The 20053-nt window shown below is 38.8% G+C and overlaps 1 protein-coding gene across 1 annotated transcript in view; it reads left to right on the top strand.

The window, feature by feature from the left end:
* The window catches only part of MRPL3 (mitochondrial ribosomal protein L3), a 52660-nt gene that overhangs the window by 19696 nt on the left and 12911 nt on the right, over nucleotides 1–20053 (top strand). The window contains exons 5-6 of the mRNA XM_066244338.1: nucleotides 1309–1408; nucleotides 5714–5774. Coding sequence (XP_066100435.1) covers nucleotides 1309–1408; nucleotides 5714–5774 — 161 coding nt within the window. The remainder of the gene's footprint in view (nucleotides 1–1308; nucleotides 1409–5713; nucleotides 5775–20053) is intronic.

The raw sequence follows: 20053 nt of genomic DNA, 5'->3' as shown, positions 1-20053 counted from the left end.
TAAAATGAGTATTGACCCATGTATTTGCCCCCATGGAGACATTGGTGATCTTGACAAACACTTTCCATTGAGTATTAGGGTCTGAAAGCATCTAATTAAAGTTGCTTTGAGAGCATGGAGGGAGAGAAGATAAACCCAGCAAGTCTTTTGGGGAGTACATATTATTGTAAGGGGAACAGACAGATTAGCTAAAGGAGACTGAATAAGGAAAAGTTTTGTTTTAACATTAGGTTATTGTGACATCTTTGTAGACTAATAGGAAAGTTTCAGTAGAAAGGGGGACATTAGTGATTCAGAAGATGATGGGGACAATTTCAGTAGTAAAGCCATTGAATAGATGAGAGGGGTTAGGACTGAGTACACAGTGAAGGATTAAGCTTTTAATAAGAGCATGGACAGCTCACCTATCATTGTGATTTCCATCCCTTTTTACATCAAAATCATACGAGTGCTTTAAAAAAAATGCTGATGCCTGGATGCCACACTAGACCAGGGAAGTTACACTGTTCATGCTGAGCGCCCTGGGCATTGGCATTTTCTAAGAGCTCCCTGTGTGCGTCTGGGCAACCTGGAGTGTGATGGGAGGACAGTGTAGTAAGATGGAGTAGGTTTAAGAGTGTGGGAAGTGCTCTTGACTCTTGTGTATTTTTTTAATGAAATAAGAAGCAACATAATCAGTCCAAAGGGGAGAGGAGAAGGGAATAGTACTGGAGGATTTCTTTCTTTGTCTTTTGGTGCTCTGAGCAGTAGTTGAACCCAGAGCCTTGATGTATCAGGACGATATTCCAGCCAGGGCACTGCTGGAGGTTTTAAAAGGGGATGTGACATGGTTGACTTGGAGAGTGTGAGAAGGACTTGACCAGGAGGAGGGAAATGTAGGTTGGCCAGGCCACATTGAGATTCACTTTAGTATGTGGTCATACATTTGAATGTCACCTACCATGTTTTCTTCTAGCTACTTGGGAACAAGTGCAGAGTAGACAGAGTGGAATTTCTCAGAATTGGGATTGTTGGTATATAGAATCTCTGGTGAAAGTTCAGGTATGAACAGAATTCTGTTTATTTTCCTACAGAACAAAGGTCTTTCCCCATGTTCTGTATGTGAGCTACACTGGGCACATGGTTGAATCCTACATGTAATGGATTATAGATGCAGATCTCACCTCCCTTCAGTAAGGGGATGGAGTGTTCTTTCTTCATTGGGACCAGAGTGCTCTTTGACTTGTCTTCTGGTGTGTATAACTTGGTTTAGATCTCTGCACTAAACCCCACCTTTAGTATTTAATGTGTGTGCTGCTTTTTCTCTAGAAATCCCCCGCTGTATTGGAATTTTACCGAGAACTTGGATTACCACCAAAACAGAAAACTAAAGTCTTTCGCGTAACAGAGAATGCTATAATTAAGCCAGGTAATCTGAGGCTGGGAAGAGGAGGGAGGGGGAACATACCCAAATGTGTGACTTATTTCATGTCAGCCCTTTCAGTGAAACTGTGCATGGAACAAAGTCTCAGCATTTATTGTTTAATATAAACAAGTAGGGACAAACAAGTCTTTCTCTTTTCAGTGAGAACTGTAGAGAACTCGCTGTTTTTTCCATGAAAAAGGGAAGAATACTTTTGTTTTTAATGTACAGAGAGTTTCACATTTGGAAAAGCCTCTCAAAATAGATGCATCAACTTTTAAAATGTGAAGTTTACTGCTTGTAGGCCATTTAGCAGGGAATAGCTACACTCGCTGAGATAGAATAATTTGAAAAAATATAGCCTAAAATTGGACAGTGACTAACCATAGCACTTTGATATAAAGATTATTACTTAAAAATCTCAAAGTATCGCCTGACCTGTGGTGGCGCAGTGGATAAAGCGTCGACCTGGAAATGCTGAGGTGGCCGGTTCAAAACCCTGGGCTTGCCTGGTCAAGGCACATATGAGAGTTGATGCTTCCAGTTCCTCCCCCTCTTCTCTCTCTCTCTGTCTCTCCTCTCTCTCTCTCTATCCTCCCTCTCCTCTGTAAAATGAATAAATAAATAAAAATTAAAAAAAAAATCTCAAAGTATTTTATATAATCCATGGAATGTGCAAAAAGTGAGACTTGGCAATGTGATTATATTTGTTCATGTGATTTACAGCATTTGATGTCTTTAAACTTCAGATGAGTTTTCCAATCTCTTGAACTTGAGTTCTTACAAGTTGACAGTAGAAGGATGTTTTAAGACTTGGTATTTTAATATCTAAACTGAATTTTTTGAAGTAAAATACCATTGTAATAGACCATAATAATTGGAGTGACAGAGGGTCAGCTTCAGTATAAGTTAGAATTAAAAGGTATTTTTTGAAGTGCAAGTTTTGCAATTAAATGGAATTAAACTAAGTATAGAAATTAAGTCCACATTAACTTTTACTATAGCTCAGACAATGTGAAATTGTTATTCTTAAAGGGTGAAAAATAGTCAAATATCGGTAGTTCAGGTCAATTAACCTCATAGAAATTCAGTAATTTCTTTTTTTGTGTGTGTGTGTATTTCTCTGAAGTTGGAAACGGGGAGGCAGTCAGACAGACTCCCGCATGCACCCAACCGGGATCCACCCGTTACGCCCACCAGGGGGCGATGCTCTGCCCATCTGGGGCGTCACTCTGCCGCAATCAGAGCCATTCTAGCGCCTGAGGCAGAGGCCACAGAGCCATCCTCAGCACCCGGGCAATCGCTGCTCCAATGAAGCCTTGGCTGCGGGAGGGGAAGAGAGAGACAGAGAGGAAGGAGAAGGGGAGGGGTGGAGAAGCAGATGGGCACTTCTCCTATGTGCCCTGGCCGGGAATCGAACCCGGGACTCCTGCACACCAGGCCAACACTCTACCACTGAGCCAACTGGCCAGGGCTGAAATTCAGTAATTTTTTAATCTCCCCATTTTTTTCTTCTTTTTAATTTTATTTTTTAATTACACTTTACATTCAATATCATTTTATATTAGTTTTAGATGTACAGCACAATGGTTAGACAGTTTGCAAAGTGCTCCCCGGATATTTCAAGTCCCACCTGGCACCATACATGGTTATTACAGTATCATTGACTATATACTATATTCTCTCTGCTGTACTTGACATCCTCATGACTTTGTTGACTGTCAGTTCTTAATCCCTTCTCCTTTCTCACCCAGCCCCCAGCCCTCCTCCCCTCTGGCAGCTGTCGGTCTGCTCTCTGCAACTATGAGTCTGTTTCTATTTTTTGTTCATTCAGTTAGTTTTTAGATTCCACATGTAACTGAAATCATTTGGTATTTGTCTATCTCTGTCTGACTTATTTCTCTTATACCATAATACTCCCTAGGTCCATCCGTGCCGTCACAAATTCCCCTATTTTTCCTTAATTCAAGGTTTTTCTCTGCCCATACAAATCCAGGTTACGCACTTCCTTAAAGGTTACTGCTATCTGGAATTCTACTCTACTCCCTCTTTTAAACAAGTGAACCAAATTATTTTCCCATTATATTCTCTACTGCATTGGTTCCAGCTTTTTAAAATTAATCAAAATTATTAAATATGCTTGTGATACACTATTATATTAGTTATATTAATTTCAGGTGTACAGTATAGTGATTGAACATTTTTATACCTTACAGTGTGATCGCCCCACTAATTCTAGTAATATTATGTTACTGTGCAAACTTACCACGATGTTATTGACTGTATTTCCCTTCACCTTTTTCACCTATCTCCCATCCCCTCCTTACTCATAACCATCTCTTTGGTCTCTGTTTTTGTGAGTCTGTTTTTCTTATGTTTTGTTTGTTCATTTTTTTCTTTTATAGATCCCAAATGTAAATGAAACCATATGGTATTTGTCTTTCTTTGACTGACTTATTTCACTTAGCATAATACCCTCTTTATCCGTCTGTGTGTCCATGTTGTCACAAATGGCAAAATTTCATTCTTTTATTGCTGCGTAATATTCCATTGTGTATATATACCACATCTTCTTTATCCATCTATCTCATCTATCACAGACAGCTGGGCTACTTGCATATCTTGTCTTAGCTATTGTGAATAATGATGCAATGAACATAGGGGTGCATACATGTTTTTGAATTAGTGCTTTTTGTTTGTTTGTTTGTTTGTTTATAAATACCCAGGAGTGGAATTGCTGGGTCATTTGGTAGTATATTGTAGTTTTTTGAGGAATCTCATACTCTTTTTCTCAATGGCTGCACAGTTTTCCCTTTTCTCTACATCAGGGGTCCCCAAACTACGGCCCGCAGGCCACATGTGGCCCCCTGAGGCCATTTATCCAGCCCCGCCACAGTTCTGGAAGGGGCACCTCTTTCATTGATGGTCAGTGAGAGGAGCATAGTTCCCATTTAAATACTGGTCAGTTTGTTGATTTAAATTTACTTGTTCTTTATTTTAAATATTGTATTTGTTCCCGTTTTGTTTTTTTTACTTTAAAATAAGATATGTGCAGTGTGCATAGGGATTTGTTCATAGTTGTTTTTATAGTCCGGCCCTCCAATGGTCTGAGGGACAGTGAACTGGCTCCCTGTGTAAAAAGTTTGGGGACCCCTGCTCTACATCCTTGTCAACACTTGTTATTTATTGACTTTTTGATAATGGCCATTCTGACTGATGTGAGTTGGTCTCTTATTTTGGTTTTGATTTATATTTCCCTGATGATTAGTGATACTGAGCATCTTTTCATAAGTCTATTGGGCATCTGTATGTCCTCTTTGGGAAAATATCTTTCGTGGCCTCTTATTTGATGATGTAATGTTGATTCTTTACCTCGATAATAAATTCTTGAGGTCAGGAGCCATGCCTTAGACTTTTGTATTTCTAGCTTTACATATTGTAAGTGCCTTATAAATGTTTAGAGATTAATTGCCAAGTTAAATAGTTCTCATAAGTGTTAATTCCAAATTTATATAAATACAGTATTTTATAGGGCTTTGAGCTATAAGATTCCATTAAATAGCACATTTCCCAAGTGCATTTAAAGTAAGTTCTATTTACATACAACTACTTTTGGAAATGTTAGTATATATTAAATTAGGTGTATCTATAGTTTTTTTTTGCTATTCCAGATATCTGGGCACATACTAGAATAACTATTTTATTGGAATACTGACCAGTCTACCAAAAATCTCATATGTATGGGCTTTATGGGTATATTATACATTATACATACCACAGTTATTACCCAGAGAATGATGGACCTGTGTTCAAATAATTCAGATATTTTGGGGGGGTAACTTATACCCAAAGGGTAAAATGTGATTTGACCTAACCCCAACGTTTTGGTCATTCTTTTTATTTTTCTTAATATGAAATAGGAAATATACCTTATCTTATTATATTGTTACCAAAATGACCAAGACTCATTCAGCTTATGTATGTAGCAGCAGGAAACACTGGTTGTCACAGGACGTGCCCGTTTCAGGCAGCACCACGGTGACTGCTGTGAAGGCACACCGCCAGCCGGCCGTGGTCTCCAGCACCATGTCCCTCATCCTAGGGCAGATTGTTAATTAGCCTATGTAGTCAAGTAAAGCATGTTTGTGGAGTAATTTTATTATCTTATAGTTGGTGGTTCTGCATTAATTATAAATGCAGAGGAAAATCTACCATTTTTGAAATCTGTTATGTAGAAGGCTTCCTGGATTAGTTTATGCTTATGAAGTTATTTCTGGACAAACTTCATATTGACTTTTTCTTTTCATAAAGGCACTCCTCTTTATGCTGCTCACTTCCGCCCGGGACAGTACGTGGACGTCACAGCCAAAACGTAGGTCCTCGTAATGGATTCTCTTTTCCTTTTGTTTTCCTCTTATAGTAAAAATAACAGAGCAAGTGGAAGAAGTACAGTTTTTCAAATTAGTGAATAAAGGATAAATAACCATTATTTCCATTCATACTTCTCATCTTTAATATTACTGATTGTACTGGTTTTTAAATTTCATTGAATTAGTTGTATGTGAAGAGTTCATATCAGGTTATAGCTTGTAAACTGAGATGTATGCTTCTTGAGATGGGACTAAGAGAAAGGTCATATTATTTGGGTTCTTCTGTTTTGAATGTCAAAGGCTATATACAGTTTGATGGTGAAATATATATATGAACAGTGCTATGGAGTTCTTTTGAGATTATTGTATAGTCTAGTAATTGACGGTTCTTTCTAATTCTAGGAACTAGTTCAATTGGAAACATTTTATGCCATTTGTGATAGTAATAGTTGTGCTTAAGGTTCCTCTTACTTAACTGAAAAACATTTTTGTAACTGGGTTAAAAGCCTGTTAGAATCAGGAAGAAGAAATAGTATTACACCTTAAGCCTCTTAAGTAGCGTGACATTATGTCTCAGTACTAGATAAGTGGAACTTCTTCTGTAAAAGCACATTTTTTATGTAGTTAAACAACGGTTTAATTTGGTACAAATCAACACTGAATTGTCATTCTAACAGCAACGCTGACTTTGAGTCATATTTTAGACTGAGCAGTGGTATTTTTGGCACTGTAGTTTTTTCATATTTTACCATCTATAAAATGGCTTAAGGTAAGTTCAGTACTAGCTGAATGATCTCCAGGAAACATTTAGATTTTACAGAAGTAATTTTTCAAAAATTAGTTGAGGTTACCTCACTATGAATGAAGTAATTGAGCACCAGTATGTATGTGTTTATGTAGAAATTGTTCAGTATAGGTTATTAGAGTCTACATGACGGAGGCTTAAACTAAACTCTAAATAGCAGCTCCTGTCCGTTCCTTTTTCTTATTCTACTCATATAGGTGATAATATTACTTCTTTATGTGCCCCAGTTTTCTTTTTGTCATTTGACCAAGTCTGCAGCCTGTGTTCCACGAATATTCTGACTAGAAGCCCTCTGGAAATGAGCAAGTGTCCCACGGGTGCGCTGAGATGGTGTTAAGGTCATGTGACCGAGGCAGAGCAGCTTTTATCAGAGGAAATCACATGAGTGTCAGCATCAGTTCCCTCAACGCAGTCAGATATACCTTCATTTCCACACTATTACTGCCTGCCTTCAAATGTGGGCCATTGCATACAGCTGATAGGTGCCTTTACCCTTGATGAGCTATGTAGAAATGGAATGAGATAGGCTGGCCGTAGAGTGCAGCCTCTTTTTAGAGAGATTATGAACTGCTCCCTATTTTCCCTGCTTTTTGATTGTTGTGAACTTATTTCTATATGTTTACTGGGGTCTCTGAGATTACTGGTTGCTTGGTAACTTTGTTTTCTGCCTTCTCTTGTCAAGAATCCAAAATTTTGAAGCTATAAAGCAGGGGTCCCCAAACTTTTTACACCGGAGGCCAGTTCACTGTCCCTCAGACCGTTGGAGGGGAAGACTATAAAAAAAAACTATGAACAAATCCCTGTGCACACTGCACATATCATATTTTAAAGTAAAAAAACAAAACGGGAACAAATACAATATTTAAAATAAAGAACAAGTAAATTTAAATCAACAAACTGACCAGTATTTCAATGGGATCTATGCTCCTTTCACTGACCACCAATGAAAGAGGTGCCCCTTCCGGAAGTGCGGCGGGGGCCGGATAAATGGCCTCAGGGGGCCGCATGCATAGTTTGGGGACCCCTGCTATAAAGCTTTGGTTTGGTTAGTTAGCAGTGTTCTGAATTAGATTATTTTACTTTTTTTCATTTCTGAGTTAATTATTACATATAAAATACCTTAGAGTAATTCTGTAATCTTTTTTAAATCTGTTAATTTAAACACAATTCCATTGCATATTTTATAGGCCATGTGGGATATTCTGAGAAGCCCTGTGAAGTCAGGGGCCTTTGTTAGCTGATGCCTTATGACAGGGTTGTGACTAGCTTGGATTAGCCTAGCTTTTCAAATGCCTGTGCTCAGTAAATGCTTTAATTTCAGATGCTGCTGTTGGGTTTCTTTGGCTTCTTTTCTGCTTTTTTTTTTTTAATTTTTTTTTTCTTTTTACAGAGACAGAGTCAGAGAGAGGGATAGACAGGGACAGACAGGAACGGAGAGATGAGAAGCATCAATCGTTAGTTTTTTGTTGCGCGTTGCGACACCTTAGTTGTTCATTGATTGCTTTCTCATATGAACCTTGACCATGGGCCTTCAGCAGACTGAGTAACCCCTTGCTGGAGCCAGCGACCTTGGATCCAAGCTGGTGAGCTTTGCTCAAACCAGATGAGCCCACGCTCAAGTTGGCGACCTCGGGGTCTCAAACCTGGGTCCTCGACATCTCAGTCCAACGCTTTATCCACTGCACCACCTCCTGGTCAGGCTCCTTGGCTTCTTAAAAGTTATTTTTAAAACATCAGCGTTCTATAAAGTGAAAGGGGAAGCACGTATGTTGGTTTTGTTTTGTTTTGTTTTAAGATCATATGCCCAGAAAACAAGATTGTATAAAACCATTTATCAGCCTCAAGACTAGAAGCTGGGAGGATAACTAGCCCTGGGGGTTAAAGCAGTTGACACTGAACTCTGGAGAAGGGAGGGCCTTCATTTGAGAAGGTCCTCGCACGTGTGTGGGCTGCGGTGTGGTGTTCTGTACTCTCACTGTATAACCAGTGGGAGGAGGGCTCTGGTGTGCACTCCTCTATGTGTGTGCACTGCCTGAGATCAGGGGATTTATCATCCTTTCACTAAGTGCTTCTAAAGACCTAGAGCCTTGTAGCTGGCATGTTATTAAAGCCTCAAGATGCATGTAGGTGCTTGTGAGTTTGTAGGACTCTGTCCTTCTGGGTGCAGCTGTTTTGAACTCCCTCTGGGCGCAGCAGTGGATCCTCAGCTGCTTCCAGTCCCAGGTGCTGCAGCCTCTTCTCTTTGCCGCTCACCGCTCTGGGTTGTGCGGTGGGTGGGAGTGTGGGTTTAGCGGTGTGTGCATGGGCTTGCTTTTATTTTTCCTTTTACAGTTCTGTCTCCTGTCCCTGATGGTTCTCATTTTTGGACAGTTTCCCCTGCCTAGAGTTTAAGGCCAACAGAGCCAATGAAAATGGGTTTCTTTTTCCTGTTGACTACAAATGGAACCATCTTTTGGGAGTAGACTCTTAAGTCCTCACTCCTGTACTGTGGCTTACTACTGCCAGAAATTAACTACATTGTCCTCTGTTTCCAGAGCCCATTTAAACATTTTGAAGGAAAAAAAAAAAAAAGAAAAAAAATATATATATAAATTTTGAAACTTCTGGGCTCCATCTTCTTGATTACTAACCCTGTTACAGTTGAAAAACTGGAGAAAAGAGTTGTGCAGCAACATGGTCAAGTCAGCTGGTGAAGGACCTGGATTTACAGACGGGAGCGTTGGTTCCCACACTTGAGTGGGCCCAGAATCTCCAGGAGGGCTTGCTACACACAGATTACAGATGACAGGACACACCCCTCTTCTGATCCAGTGGAGCTGGGCAGTACCTACAAAGCTGCATTTCTAGCAAGTGCCCAGGTTATGTGGGTGCCACTAGGCCAGGAACCACACTTTGCAAACCAGTGGACTGGACAGTAGTCAAGAGCTCACCCCTGGAACCACCTCTCCTTCCCACTTCTTAGCACAGAATCCTAGGACTTCCTTTCCTTAACGCTGCTCCAGTGTGACCTGTACATCTGCTTTAAAGAAAACAAATGTAGTGAATCCAGTTCCAGAAAACATTGTTGATAAAAACCTGGCCTGCTTATTACTCACATTTCAGTTAGTATGAAATGGGAAATTGATCTCTTGAGTCATTGGCTTCATTATCTCCTTCCCACTAGAAAAGAGAAAAACCTCAAATTAATCTCTAATTGAATTCTTCATTTTTCTCATGTTGTAATAGTTATATTTAATTGTAAAATTCACACTGATATTTTGAGTATTTCAAGTCCTTTTTACTTTCAATTTTAATTGCTGTATTAAACACTCTTTAGAAATAACTGAGAAAATTTAAAACAAAAAAATACTTGCTCATTGAAAATAGTGGTACTGTGACCCATCTAACTTCAAGAATGAAACTGCTTGCAGACATTTTCTTTTTAAAGGGGCCAGTGACCAACAGTAGCAGCCTGTTCTTGAAGTCTTACTTAAAATTTTTAAATGTTCTTCTTTTAATAATTGTGTAGGAAATCTGCTTACATTGAAAGATAGATTGTGTGAATCTGTTCTGAATTTGGGTATAATTCTCCATATAAATATATAAATTTACCTGTGTCACTGTGGAGTGTGAGGTGAATATATTGTTACCAGAATTTATTTTAATTTTTACTTTTATACCAGAAATATTTTTTATTCATTTTAGAGAGGAAGAGGGGGAGGGGCTGGAAGCATCTCTTGTAGTTGCTTCCCATATGTGCCTTGACCGGACAATCCCAGGGTTTCAAACCAGTGACCTCAGCTTTCCAGGTCAATGCTTTATACACTGTGCTACCACAGGTCAGGCCAGAAATATTTATATATATATTTTTTATCTAAAGGGTCTGAGAATACAAGTTCAATTTAGGTTACATGGGAAAGATTTTTTTTTATCTAATAATATATAGGACCATTCTAACAGAATAATTTTTCATAATTTTATTATGATATTAACAGATAATAATGCCCAGTATTTGAAATATGGCAGATTTATGAAATTCATTCAAAATAAAACTTTAAGACTAGCATGTATAATGATGTGTTTTCCATACCACCACGAGCACCACCCTACTACCTTAGTGCCCTTTTAAAGCTTATATTCTTATTCTGTAATGGTGATTAGATTCTAGTGTAACTTTTTTTGATTGATTTTTTTAGAGAGAAGAAGGTATAAAGAAATCAATTTGTTGTTCCACTTATTTATGTATTCATGGGTTGATTCTTGTACTTGCCCTGACCAGAGATTGAAGCTGCAACCTTGGTGTATGGGGAAGATGCTCTAACCAACTGAGCTACCCAGCCAGGGCTCCAGTGTAATTTCTAATAGATGATGGTTTGGGGTCTAATATTTTCTTTCTTTTCTTGGTCTCTCTCAATATTGGGGAGGAAACAGCTGTGGATAATATGTAAATAGTGGGTGAGATTGAGGTATGACTATTGATTCTATCATCAATACAGAATGTTTAGCCCATTGTTTTGTGTTGAATGCTAGAGGTGCTTATTATAATTTGTAAGGTTTTTTAATTTTTTTTAAAAAGAAATCAAGAAAGAGTGAAACAGTAAACAAAAAGAAAACTGTAAAACTGCATTCTGCATTGTTTAGGGGAAAATATTGGGTCTCTGTGTCAAAGGACTTGAAGAACACAGACTGTAATGAATCACATCCATAGCAATGAGGCACTTTCCTGTTCCTCTGGAGCTTTGAATTCATGACATTGGCATACCTGAAGTAACTTTTCTTCTGGTTGTCTGGGATTTATTTATTTGTTTGTTTAAAACTTGAAGCCCAGATTGTAATAAAAAAAATCTCATTCAGCTGCTTAAAAGATTTTTTTTCTTAATGCTGTATAATCTAAAAATCTTATTTACAACTCTTGGCTAATTAAGACAACCCATATATTTTTGAGCATTATTTTATTACTTTACAGTAGCAATTTCTTGCATAATCTTTTTAAATTCATCAGTGTCCTTTGGACTCATTGCCCTTTGGCCTCAAAATAGGTGCTTACCTTGATAATGTTACCCTGGTGGAAAAATGGAAGGAGTGAGTGGAATTTGATGACTGATAGAGCTCCTGTGCGCACACACTGATGTTTGGTTAGTTTGGGTTCTTTCATTAAGATAGCAGAATATGTACAGAAATATTATTGTCCATTAGTCTTTTTCTTTTTCTTTTTTTTTTTTTTTAAGTGAGAGGAGGGGTGATAATGAGACAGACTCCCACATTCTCCCCAACCGGGATCCACCCGGCAACCCTGTCTGGGGCCAACACTTGAACCAGTCGAGCCACTGGCCACAGGAGGGGAAGAGAGAGAGAAGTAGGAGAGGGAGGAAAGAAGCAGTTGGTCGCTGCTTTTGTGCGCTCTGACTGGGAATTGAACCTGGGACATCCATACGCCGAGCCAGTGCTCTGTCCACTGGGCAGATGGGCCAGGGCCCCCATCAGTCTTAAGGTGATTAAAAAGCCAGGTGGGCCCTTAAGAGAGTAACAGTTCTTTGGGCTCATGCCCAGCCCTGCACACTGTCAGAAAGCTTCCTCTCTCTAGTTCATTTTTCTTCCGACCAGTGGAGGGGGGAGGTATGGGCTGCCTTTGGAATATGATTCCTGTCCAGCCCTGCACATTTTCAATTTTACTTCATTTTTACTAAGTTACTTTATTTACTAGTTATTCAAAGCAGTAGATTTTTAAGCACATTAGTGAAACAATTTTCAAAATGAGTGATTAAACCATAGAGGGCAACAGTTCCTGTTGAAAAAAAAAAGCCCTCTTAAATCAGTTAAATTGAATGACTAAAGATAAAGATTAGAATTTGGAGAGTGGTGTTTTAGGGTTATATTTTGTTGTTTTCTTGCTTTAAAACTGTTTTTATAGTAGGCATCCATAATTGCCTCACTTTTAACTATGCAGAGGTGAGTTTTTTGTTTTTGTTTTTACTCAAAGTCAGTAAAATTGGGGCCTAGTGGGGGAAATCCAGGGAGTGGCTAAAAACGTGGGCTCCTCTTCTCGGTAGCTGTGGCCTAGGCAGCTTTCTTGCCTCTCTGTTGCCTCATCTTTAGCATGAGAATAAGTGTAGCACCTACTTCATAGCCCTGTTGTGAAGATTGAATGAGATAATAAACAGAAAGCTCTTAGCTCTAGGCCTGGCACATAATAAATGCTCTAGAGCAGTGGTCCCCAACCCCCGGGCCGCGGACCAGTACCAGTTCGTGGACCATTTGGTACCCGTCTGCAGAAAAAGAATAAATAACTTACATTATTTCCGTTTTATTTATATTTAAGTCTGAACGATGTTTTATTTTTTAAAAATAACCAGATTTCCTCTGTTCCCTCTAAGACTCACTCTTGACACTTGTCTCGGTCACGTGATACATTTATCCGTCCCACCCTAAAGGCCGGTCCGTGAAAATATTTTCTGACATTAAACTGGTCCGTGGCCCAAAAAAGGTTGGGGATCACTGCTCTAGAGTATTGACTACTATCTCTATTATTGATAGTATTATTTTTTAATTTATTAAAAGGAAAAATTTATGTGTTCTTTAATAGAAATTATCTTTTTAAATGGTTAAAAACATTGAATCATTAGGAAGTCAATTGTGCTATTTTCTAGTACATCAAGTTATTGCCATATTAGTTTAGACTGTCTTTTATATACCCTTACAAGGTACTCTAGGTAATTTGAGGATTATACACCACTTGCTACATCTAGAATTTACAGAATAATGCTGATGCCCTTGAAATAGCTTCATGCCTGTCTGATTTGCTAGATAGTTTCATATTTTTGCTGTAACCTGTTTCTCAAGAGGCAGTATACGGCCTGGGTTGAAAATAATGGCCAGATGCTTTCATTTACCAGGGATTTGACCTTGGAAAAGTAGCTTAACTTCTCTGGATGTAGATTTGATTATCTTTAACATAAGGGTATGGGAGTGAATGGTTTCTAAGGTTCCCTTCAATTCTAAACTCTGTTTCCAAAGAATAATCCCTCAGTTTTCTAAGACGCATAACTCATTCTTATCTATATTAATGAAAAAATAATACATACATAATGATAGATTCACAGCACATGGCAGTATGGTTTCCTGAGCTCCTGAAGAAAAGATGTGGCCGAAGACCTTCAGAAAACTGTTAAGTCCTGTCATGATATTGCAGAATTGGTTATTGGAGTTTTCTTTTTTAAAAAAGAGCAGACTGAACTCAGCACAGCAAATGTGGTATCCTGGGTTTATTTCAGACAGCTGGGAAATGGTCTCTTTTATGAGAGGACCCAGAGGAGTCACTGCACATGTGGCTCTTAGTGCTATTGAATGAGCTAGGTTCTGATATCAGAAAGCTATAAGCTGTGCATTTATCAGTTTCTTGTTGACAAAAATGTTCCCAGATATTGCTGCGAGGTTTACAGTTTTTAGTCAGAAACAGAATGTCTGCATTGGTCTTGCTGTCACAAATTCATCTAGAGAGTAACAGCTATACAGATATTTCATGTCAGCTTTTAACTATATGTGATGAACACAAAGCAATTGGAAAAGTCTACCGTGACTTACTCGTGAGCTCAGGAGCTATACATCACTGATGAAATTGGTTTGACAGCGGCACAGAATTGGGTAGAAGTTAACTTCCAGAGTGTGCAGGGACCATCGGTGGGGATGCTTTATCTTTGAAATGTGTGGAGATGAAAGTAGATCGATAACATCTGGGTGAGTTTGTTGAAATGAGGAGCAGCTATAATTAAAGATTAAAATCTTTATGCTCTATTAGTTTATCATAAATTAAAAGCCAAACCTGATGGAGATGGTGAACTAGCTAATAGGGCCTTTTATATGCATGTAATTTATTTTAATGAAAATTGTCCTTTTTTGTTTACTGGAATATTTAATTATTAGTAAAAGACTCTTGAGTGGGCCTGATCAGGTGGTGGTTCGGTGGATAGAGCACCGGTTTGGGACACAGAGGACCCAGGTTCACAACCCCGAGGCTTGAGTGTGGACTCATGAGGCTTGAGCATAGGCTCACCAGCTTGAGTGCGGGGTCACTGGCTTGACCGTGGCATCATAAACATGACCCCATGGTTGCTGGCTTGAGCCCTAAGGTCACTGGCTTGAAGCCCAAGGTTACTGACTTGAGCAAGGGGTCACGCGGTCTACTGTAGCCCCCTAGTCAAGGCACATATGAGAAAGCAATCAATGAACAACTAAGATGCCACAACAAAGAATTGATGCTTCTCATCTCTTTCCCTTCTTGTCTGTCCCTATTTGTCCCTCTTTCTGTCTGTCTGTCACAAAAAATAAATAACAAAATGGTGTTAAGTAATATGTTACAAGACGTTCTTTAGGTTGTTGGTTTGGACATTATGTTTTTATATTCAATAATACTTTTTCACAATTAAAGATTTCATTTTACTTCATTCTGTTCTCAGTGGTTCAGTTTTACAAAGAAGCCCAGTCTTGATTTTGGATAGGAACTGACATGAGGCTCCGTTTCCATGTGTTCAACTGTAGTGTTTAACCAGAGAAACTGGTGTTAACTAGTGATTTTTTCACGTTCCTACCCCACCTCCATTTTTATTTATTAAATATAAAAATGTAACCAGATCTTGGGGCATCCTTAGAGAAGTCAAGAATCCTCTCTTCTGGCCCTGGCCGGTTGGCTCAGTGATAGAGCGTCGGCCTGGCGTGCGGGAGTCCCGGGCACACAGGAGAAGCATCCATCTGCTTCTCCACCCCTCCCCTCTCCTTCCTCTCTGTCTCTCTCTTCCCCTCCCACAGCCGAGGCTCCATTGGAGCAAAGTTTGCCCGGGCACTGAGGATGGCTCTGTGGCCTCTGCCTCAGGCACTAGAATGGCTCTGATTGCGGCAGAGTGACGCCCCAGATGGGCAGAGCATCGCCCCCTGGTGGGCATGCCGGGTGGATCCCAGTCGGGCGCATGCAGGAGTCTGACTGCCTCCCCGTTTCCAACTTAAGCAAAATACAAAACATTAAAAAAAAAAAAAGAATCCTCTCTTCCATATGGTACTCAGTTATAGGTTTTCTGAGAGATTATGTACAAGTCACTTAAAGTTTTTACAGCATGAATCAGATAAAGAGAAAGTTCAGGCTTAATTTGGAAATGATTCTGATTGAAAACCTATTTACAGTATGGATTTTGATTTTTTAAATAAAGAGATCAAGTCCTTTACAGCTGATGCAATACATGATGACAGGCACTTTCAGTGTTTGTCATGGTAATAGTGAAAGATAGTGCCGTGGGAAGGGTGGTTGAGGTGGAGGGAACTGAATGAGCGAGGCATGCAGAAGAGTAGCATATTGAGAGCTTCATAGAGTAATCAGTCTCCTGTGACTACATTTGTGATGGGCAGTGTTTGAAAAGTTAGGCTGGACCCAATTATAAAAGGCCTTATGTGCCTCAAACTAAGGAAATTGCTAGGGAACATTGAAGGTTGTTTAGTTTGTTTTTGTTATTGCTGGGGTTTTTGTTTTTGTTTTGTTTTTTAGAGCAGGAGACAGCTTGTGTGATAACCTTATCATTTTAGAAATTTCCCTCTAGTGGTCATGGAGAAGGACATCTTGAAGAGGGGGTGTTTAGTTCCTGTTTCTGAAATACTGTAATTGAATGGCTGAGGTCTTCTGGTTAGATATGGTCCAACATCTATAGAATGGGATGGTAGCAGAATTCTTGCCAAAGGTCAGGTTTGTGGAACACCAGCTTATTAGTAATAGCTTCAGGGTCAGCAGACTTTTTCTCAAAGGGCCAGATAGTTAATATTAGTTTTGTGAGCATTATGGATTCTGTTGCAACTACTCAGTGTTGTCATTATATCTCTAAGGCAGCCACAGGCAGTAAGTAGGAAAATGTGCAGGGTTGTGTTATAATAAAACTTTTGTTTACAAAAACAAGTAACCAGTGCAGGCCATAGTTTGCCTACCCCTGGTTCAAACCATAGTGAGAAGAGGGTCAGAGGCAGGACTTCAAGGGCAGCTTTTAATGTAGCTATAAAGGGAAAAGAACTTCTCAAAGAGCAGTAGGGAAGCAGGAAAATGGGGGGAAGTGATTGAGGGTGGGGTGGGGGTGGTAAGAAGCAGGAGAGGACAGTTATTCTATTTTAAAAGAGGCCATCGATTTTTGAAAACTGACTAGATAATGATATTGAATGATTTTCTTTTAGATTGTGATAATGGTAATGTGGTTTTGTTCTTTAAAAGAATCTTTATCTTTTAGAGACCCATATTGAAATATTTATGGATGGAATGATAAGATATTTGGAATTTGTTCTAAAATAATCCATTGGAGTTGTAGGGGAAGGAGAAAGATGAAACAGAATAGGCCTTGAGTCAGAAATTCTTTGGCCCTTGGTTCAAATATGTTTTAAAACTCCCATAATAAAAAGTTATTTTAGTAAAAGACTTTGGATGTGAGAATTAAGGGGTTAAACACAGAATGAATTCCAGAGAATAATTGGAAAGAAAAACAGATTGCAGGTAATGAAGGAGAAAGGACGGACAGTTTGCTTCCTGAGAAAGAGAAGGAAAAATGCAGAGGAAAGAGAAGGTAGAAGGAGCCAGTGGAGAGGGAAGGCCTCCGTGTGAGAACTTCGGAGGAAGTTCTCAAAGGACTGGGAATGGATGGACGTGAGAGCACTCTTCACCTCGTGGTCATTCTGTTTGTTTTATCCCCGTGTACGAGTGTATCCTGCACCATGACATCCACGGCAGTTTCCCACAGAGTGAGGAAGTACTGATGGGCTTGTATTAAAAACTGTCTGCTGGTAGACATTCGGGCATTTGTCATAATATGGCAAGGGAATGAAATCCATGTGCTAGTGATTTGTAGAATGCAGTTGGAAACATTATGGCTCTCTTCTGCAAGATTCTTACAGTCATACCTTTAAGTCCCTCTTCTCTTTTTAACACCATCTGATTAAACTTTTCTGAAAGGCATGCCCATTAATACAACATTTGGAAACTACAGGGCAAAATAAAGGAAACTAATCTTTTTTACTAAGACACAGCTATTGCCAGTAACAAAATCACTCCGACTTCTCTAGGTTGGACTCTAGGATTAAATAATACACAATCCCTGCCCTTTATGAAGATATACTACTGTATACTAAGGAAATGGGCCATGAAACAGGGCAATAAAGTCTCCTAAATTTAAATAGTATATCTGAGTTTTTTAATGAATTCTTGGTTTAACAAGTAAAATGCTCTAAATAAAATATTTTCTTTTAATTTTTAGATGTTATACTAAATTTGGAACTTTGAAAATTGTGGTTTTTCTAATTTGAATTTTCCTTGATTTGACTTTTTGCTGTCATTAACTAAAAACTGCATTAGAAAAGGGTTTGGAGGTAAAGCATGTGTACTTTGTGTTATGTATCATTTCTAGTAAAATGAAGATTTTTATTTCATGTGACCTGTGAGAACCTTATATTTGAAATGTGTGTTGTGTGGGTATGCTAAGTATAGATTAGTTTATTTCTTTTGTTGTTTTTTTTTTTGTTGTTGTTCTCAGTTGAGTGATAACTGAGAGAAACAATAGAAATGATACTGTACCACCCGTGGATCAACAGGTGCACTCTATTCTCCATATCTAAATTAAGCCAATAATTTGTCATGTCATTTGTTTTGTCCTTTTGTTTCAAAGTTATTTATTGAAGAGTTTCCCATTGTACACACTATAACAACATGATGTACTCGAGCTAGATTTAAAGACAGTCTGTAATTAGCTGATAGGGAATTAGCACTTTCAGGGTACCATTTTCATCTTATAATAATTTACTCTCAAAATGAGCTGAATTATCATCTGTAATTTACCTGGCATGTGTGTTGTTGGAGCACAGTCATCCTCTCTTTAAGGAAGAGATGAGTCAGTTTGAGAACTCAGAAGGCACCAGCAAACTTTCTACCAAGAATGGGCTATGTTAGAATGTGGTATTTTTAAAATAAGTTCATTTTAGATTTAGTGTTGCCATTCCCCTCCCCTTTTTTTCTTTAAAGTGTTATTTGTCAAAAACTATCATAGATTCAAATGACTCTTTAGGTGTTTCCTTTTTATTTTTAAATTGCCAAGGTTTTTATTTTTCAAATGTTATAAAACCCAGTGTTAAATAGAAGTATTTGTTAAGTTACTGAAGAATTTCAGTAAAATATTTGATTATCATTGTTTTCTTCTCTTTTTTTTTTTTTTTTTTTTTTTTTTTTTTTGTGGCAGAAGGAGGACAGATAGGGACAGACAGGGAGGGAGAGAGATGAGAAGCATCAATTCTTCCTTGTGGCTCTTCAGTCTCCTTAGTTGTTCACTGATTGCTTTCTCATATGTGCCTTGACCTGGCGGCTACCGTAGGGTGAGTGACTCCTTGCTCAAACCAGCGACTTTGGGCTTCAATTCAGCAACCTCTGGGCTCAAGCCAGCAACCATGGGGTCATGCCTATGATCCCATGCTCAAGCCAGCGATCCCGCGCTCAAGCTAGCGATCGGGCGACCTCGGGGCTTCAAACCTGGGTCCTCTGCATCCCAGTCCTACGCTCTATCCACTGTGCTACCACCTGGTCAGGCCATAGTTTTCTTCTTAAGTGTTAATCTTGCAAACTTTTTAAATTTAATATATATAAAACTTGTTTTAGCTCTTCTATCAAGAATAAGCATTATTTTGAGGTTTTTGAGGCAACAAAGAATTATGTATACATTGTAAGTGATGTGTCCAGTTGATTAATATGAAGAAAGTAGTGTTAGCTACATTTATATTCATATACAAATACCTTTTTTGTTGTTGTTAGCCAGAGAGAGGCAGTGACAGGAAGGGAGAGAGATGAGAAGCATCAACTCGTAGTTGCAGCACTTCAGTTGTTCATTGATTGCTTTCCCATACGTACCTTGATGGGGTTGGGGGGGCTCCAGCCATGCCAGTGACCCCTTGCTCAAGCCAGCGACCTTGGGCTCAAGCCAGTGACCATGGAATCATGTCTGTGATCCCATACTCAAGTTATGACCTTGGGGTTTTGAACCTGGGACCTCAGCATCCCAGGTCGACACCACCTGGTCAAGGCTACAAATAACTTTTGAACTCTGATATGATAATGTTCAGCTCTTAGGTTCTATACATAGTTCATAGATTGTTTTTATGTTGACTTCTTTATTTCTCTAAAACAAACTATTATACAAATGGGCTTACTTCAGTCCATTACTCTGATAATTCTTTGTTAAGTGTATTGCAGAGGCCTTGTGGAAATAAGGTGGTTTTCATCTTTTGCTCTTTGACCTTTTTTGTAAACAGCCTGAACTGTTCTCTGTCTATTCAATAGTAGCTACCTTTGTTAGGATTAGGAAACACAATATTTAAAATAGATTAACATATTGTCTAATGAAAGCTGAAATAAACTGTTTAAGAGTCTCTAAATATATGTCCATTGCAGCTTATGCTTTATTCTAGCCCTTGTGTCATTTGTACTGATATATTTGACCA

Source organism: Saccopteryx bilineata, chromosome 10 (genome assembly GCF_036850765.1).
Source record: "Saccopteryx bilineata isolate mSacBil1 chromosome 10, mSacBil1_pri_phased_curated, whole genome shotgun sequence".
NCBI lineage: Eukaryota > Metazoa > Chordata > Mammalia > Chiroptera > Emballonuridae > Saccopteryx > Saccopteryx bilineata.
This window is presented reverse-complemented; position numbering and strand designations above follow the sequence as displayed.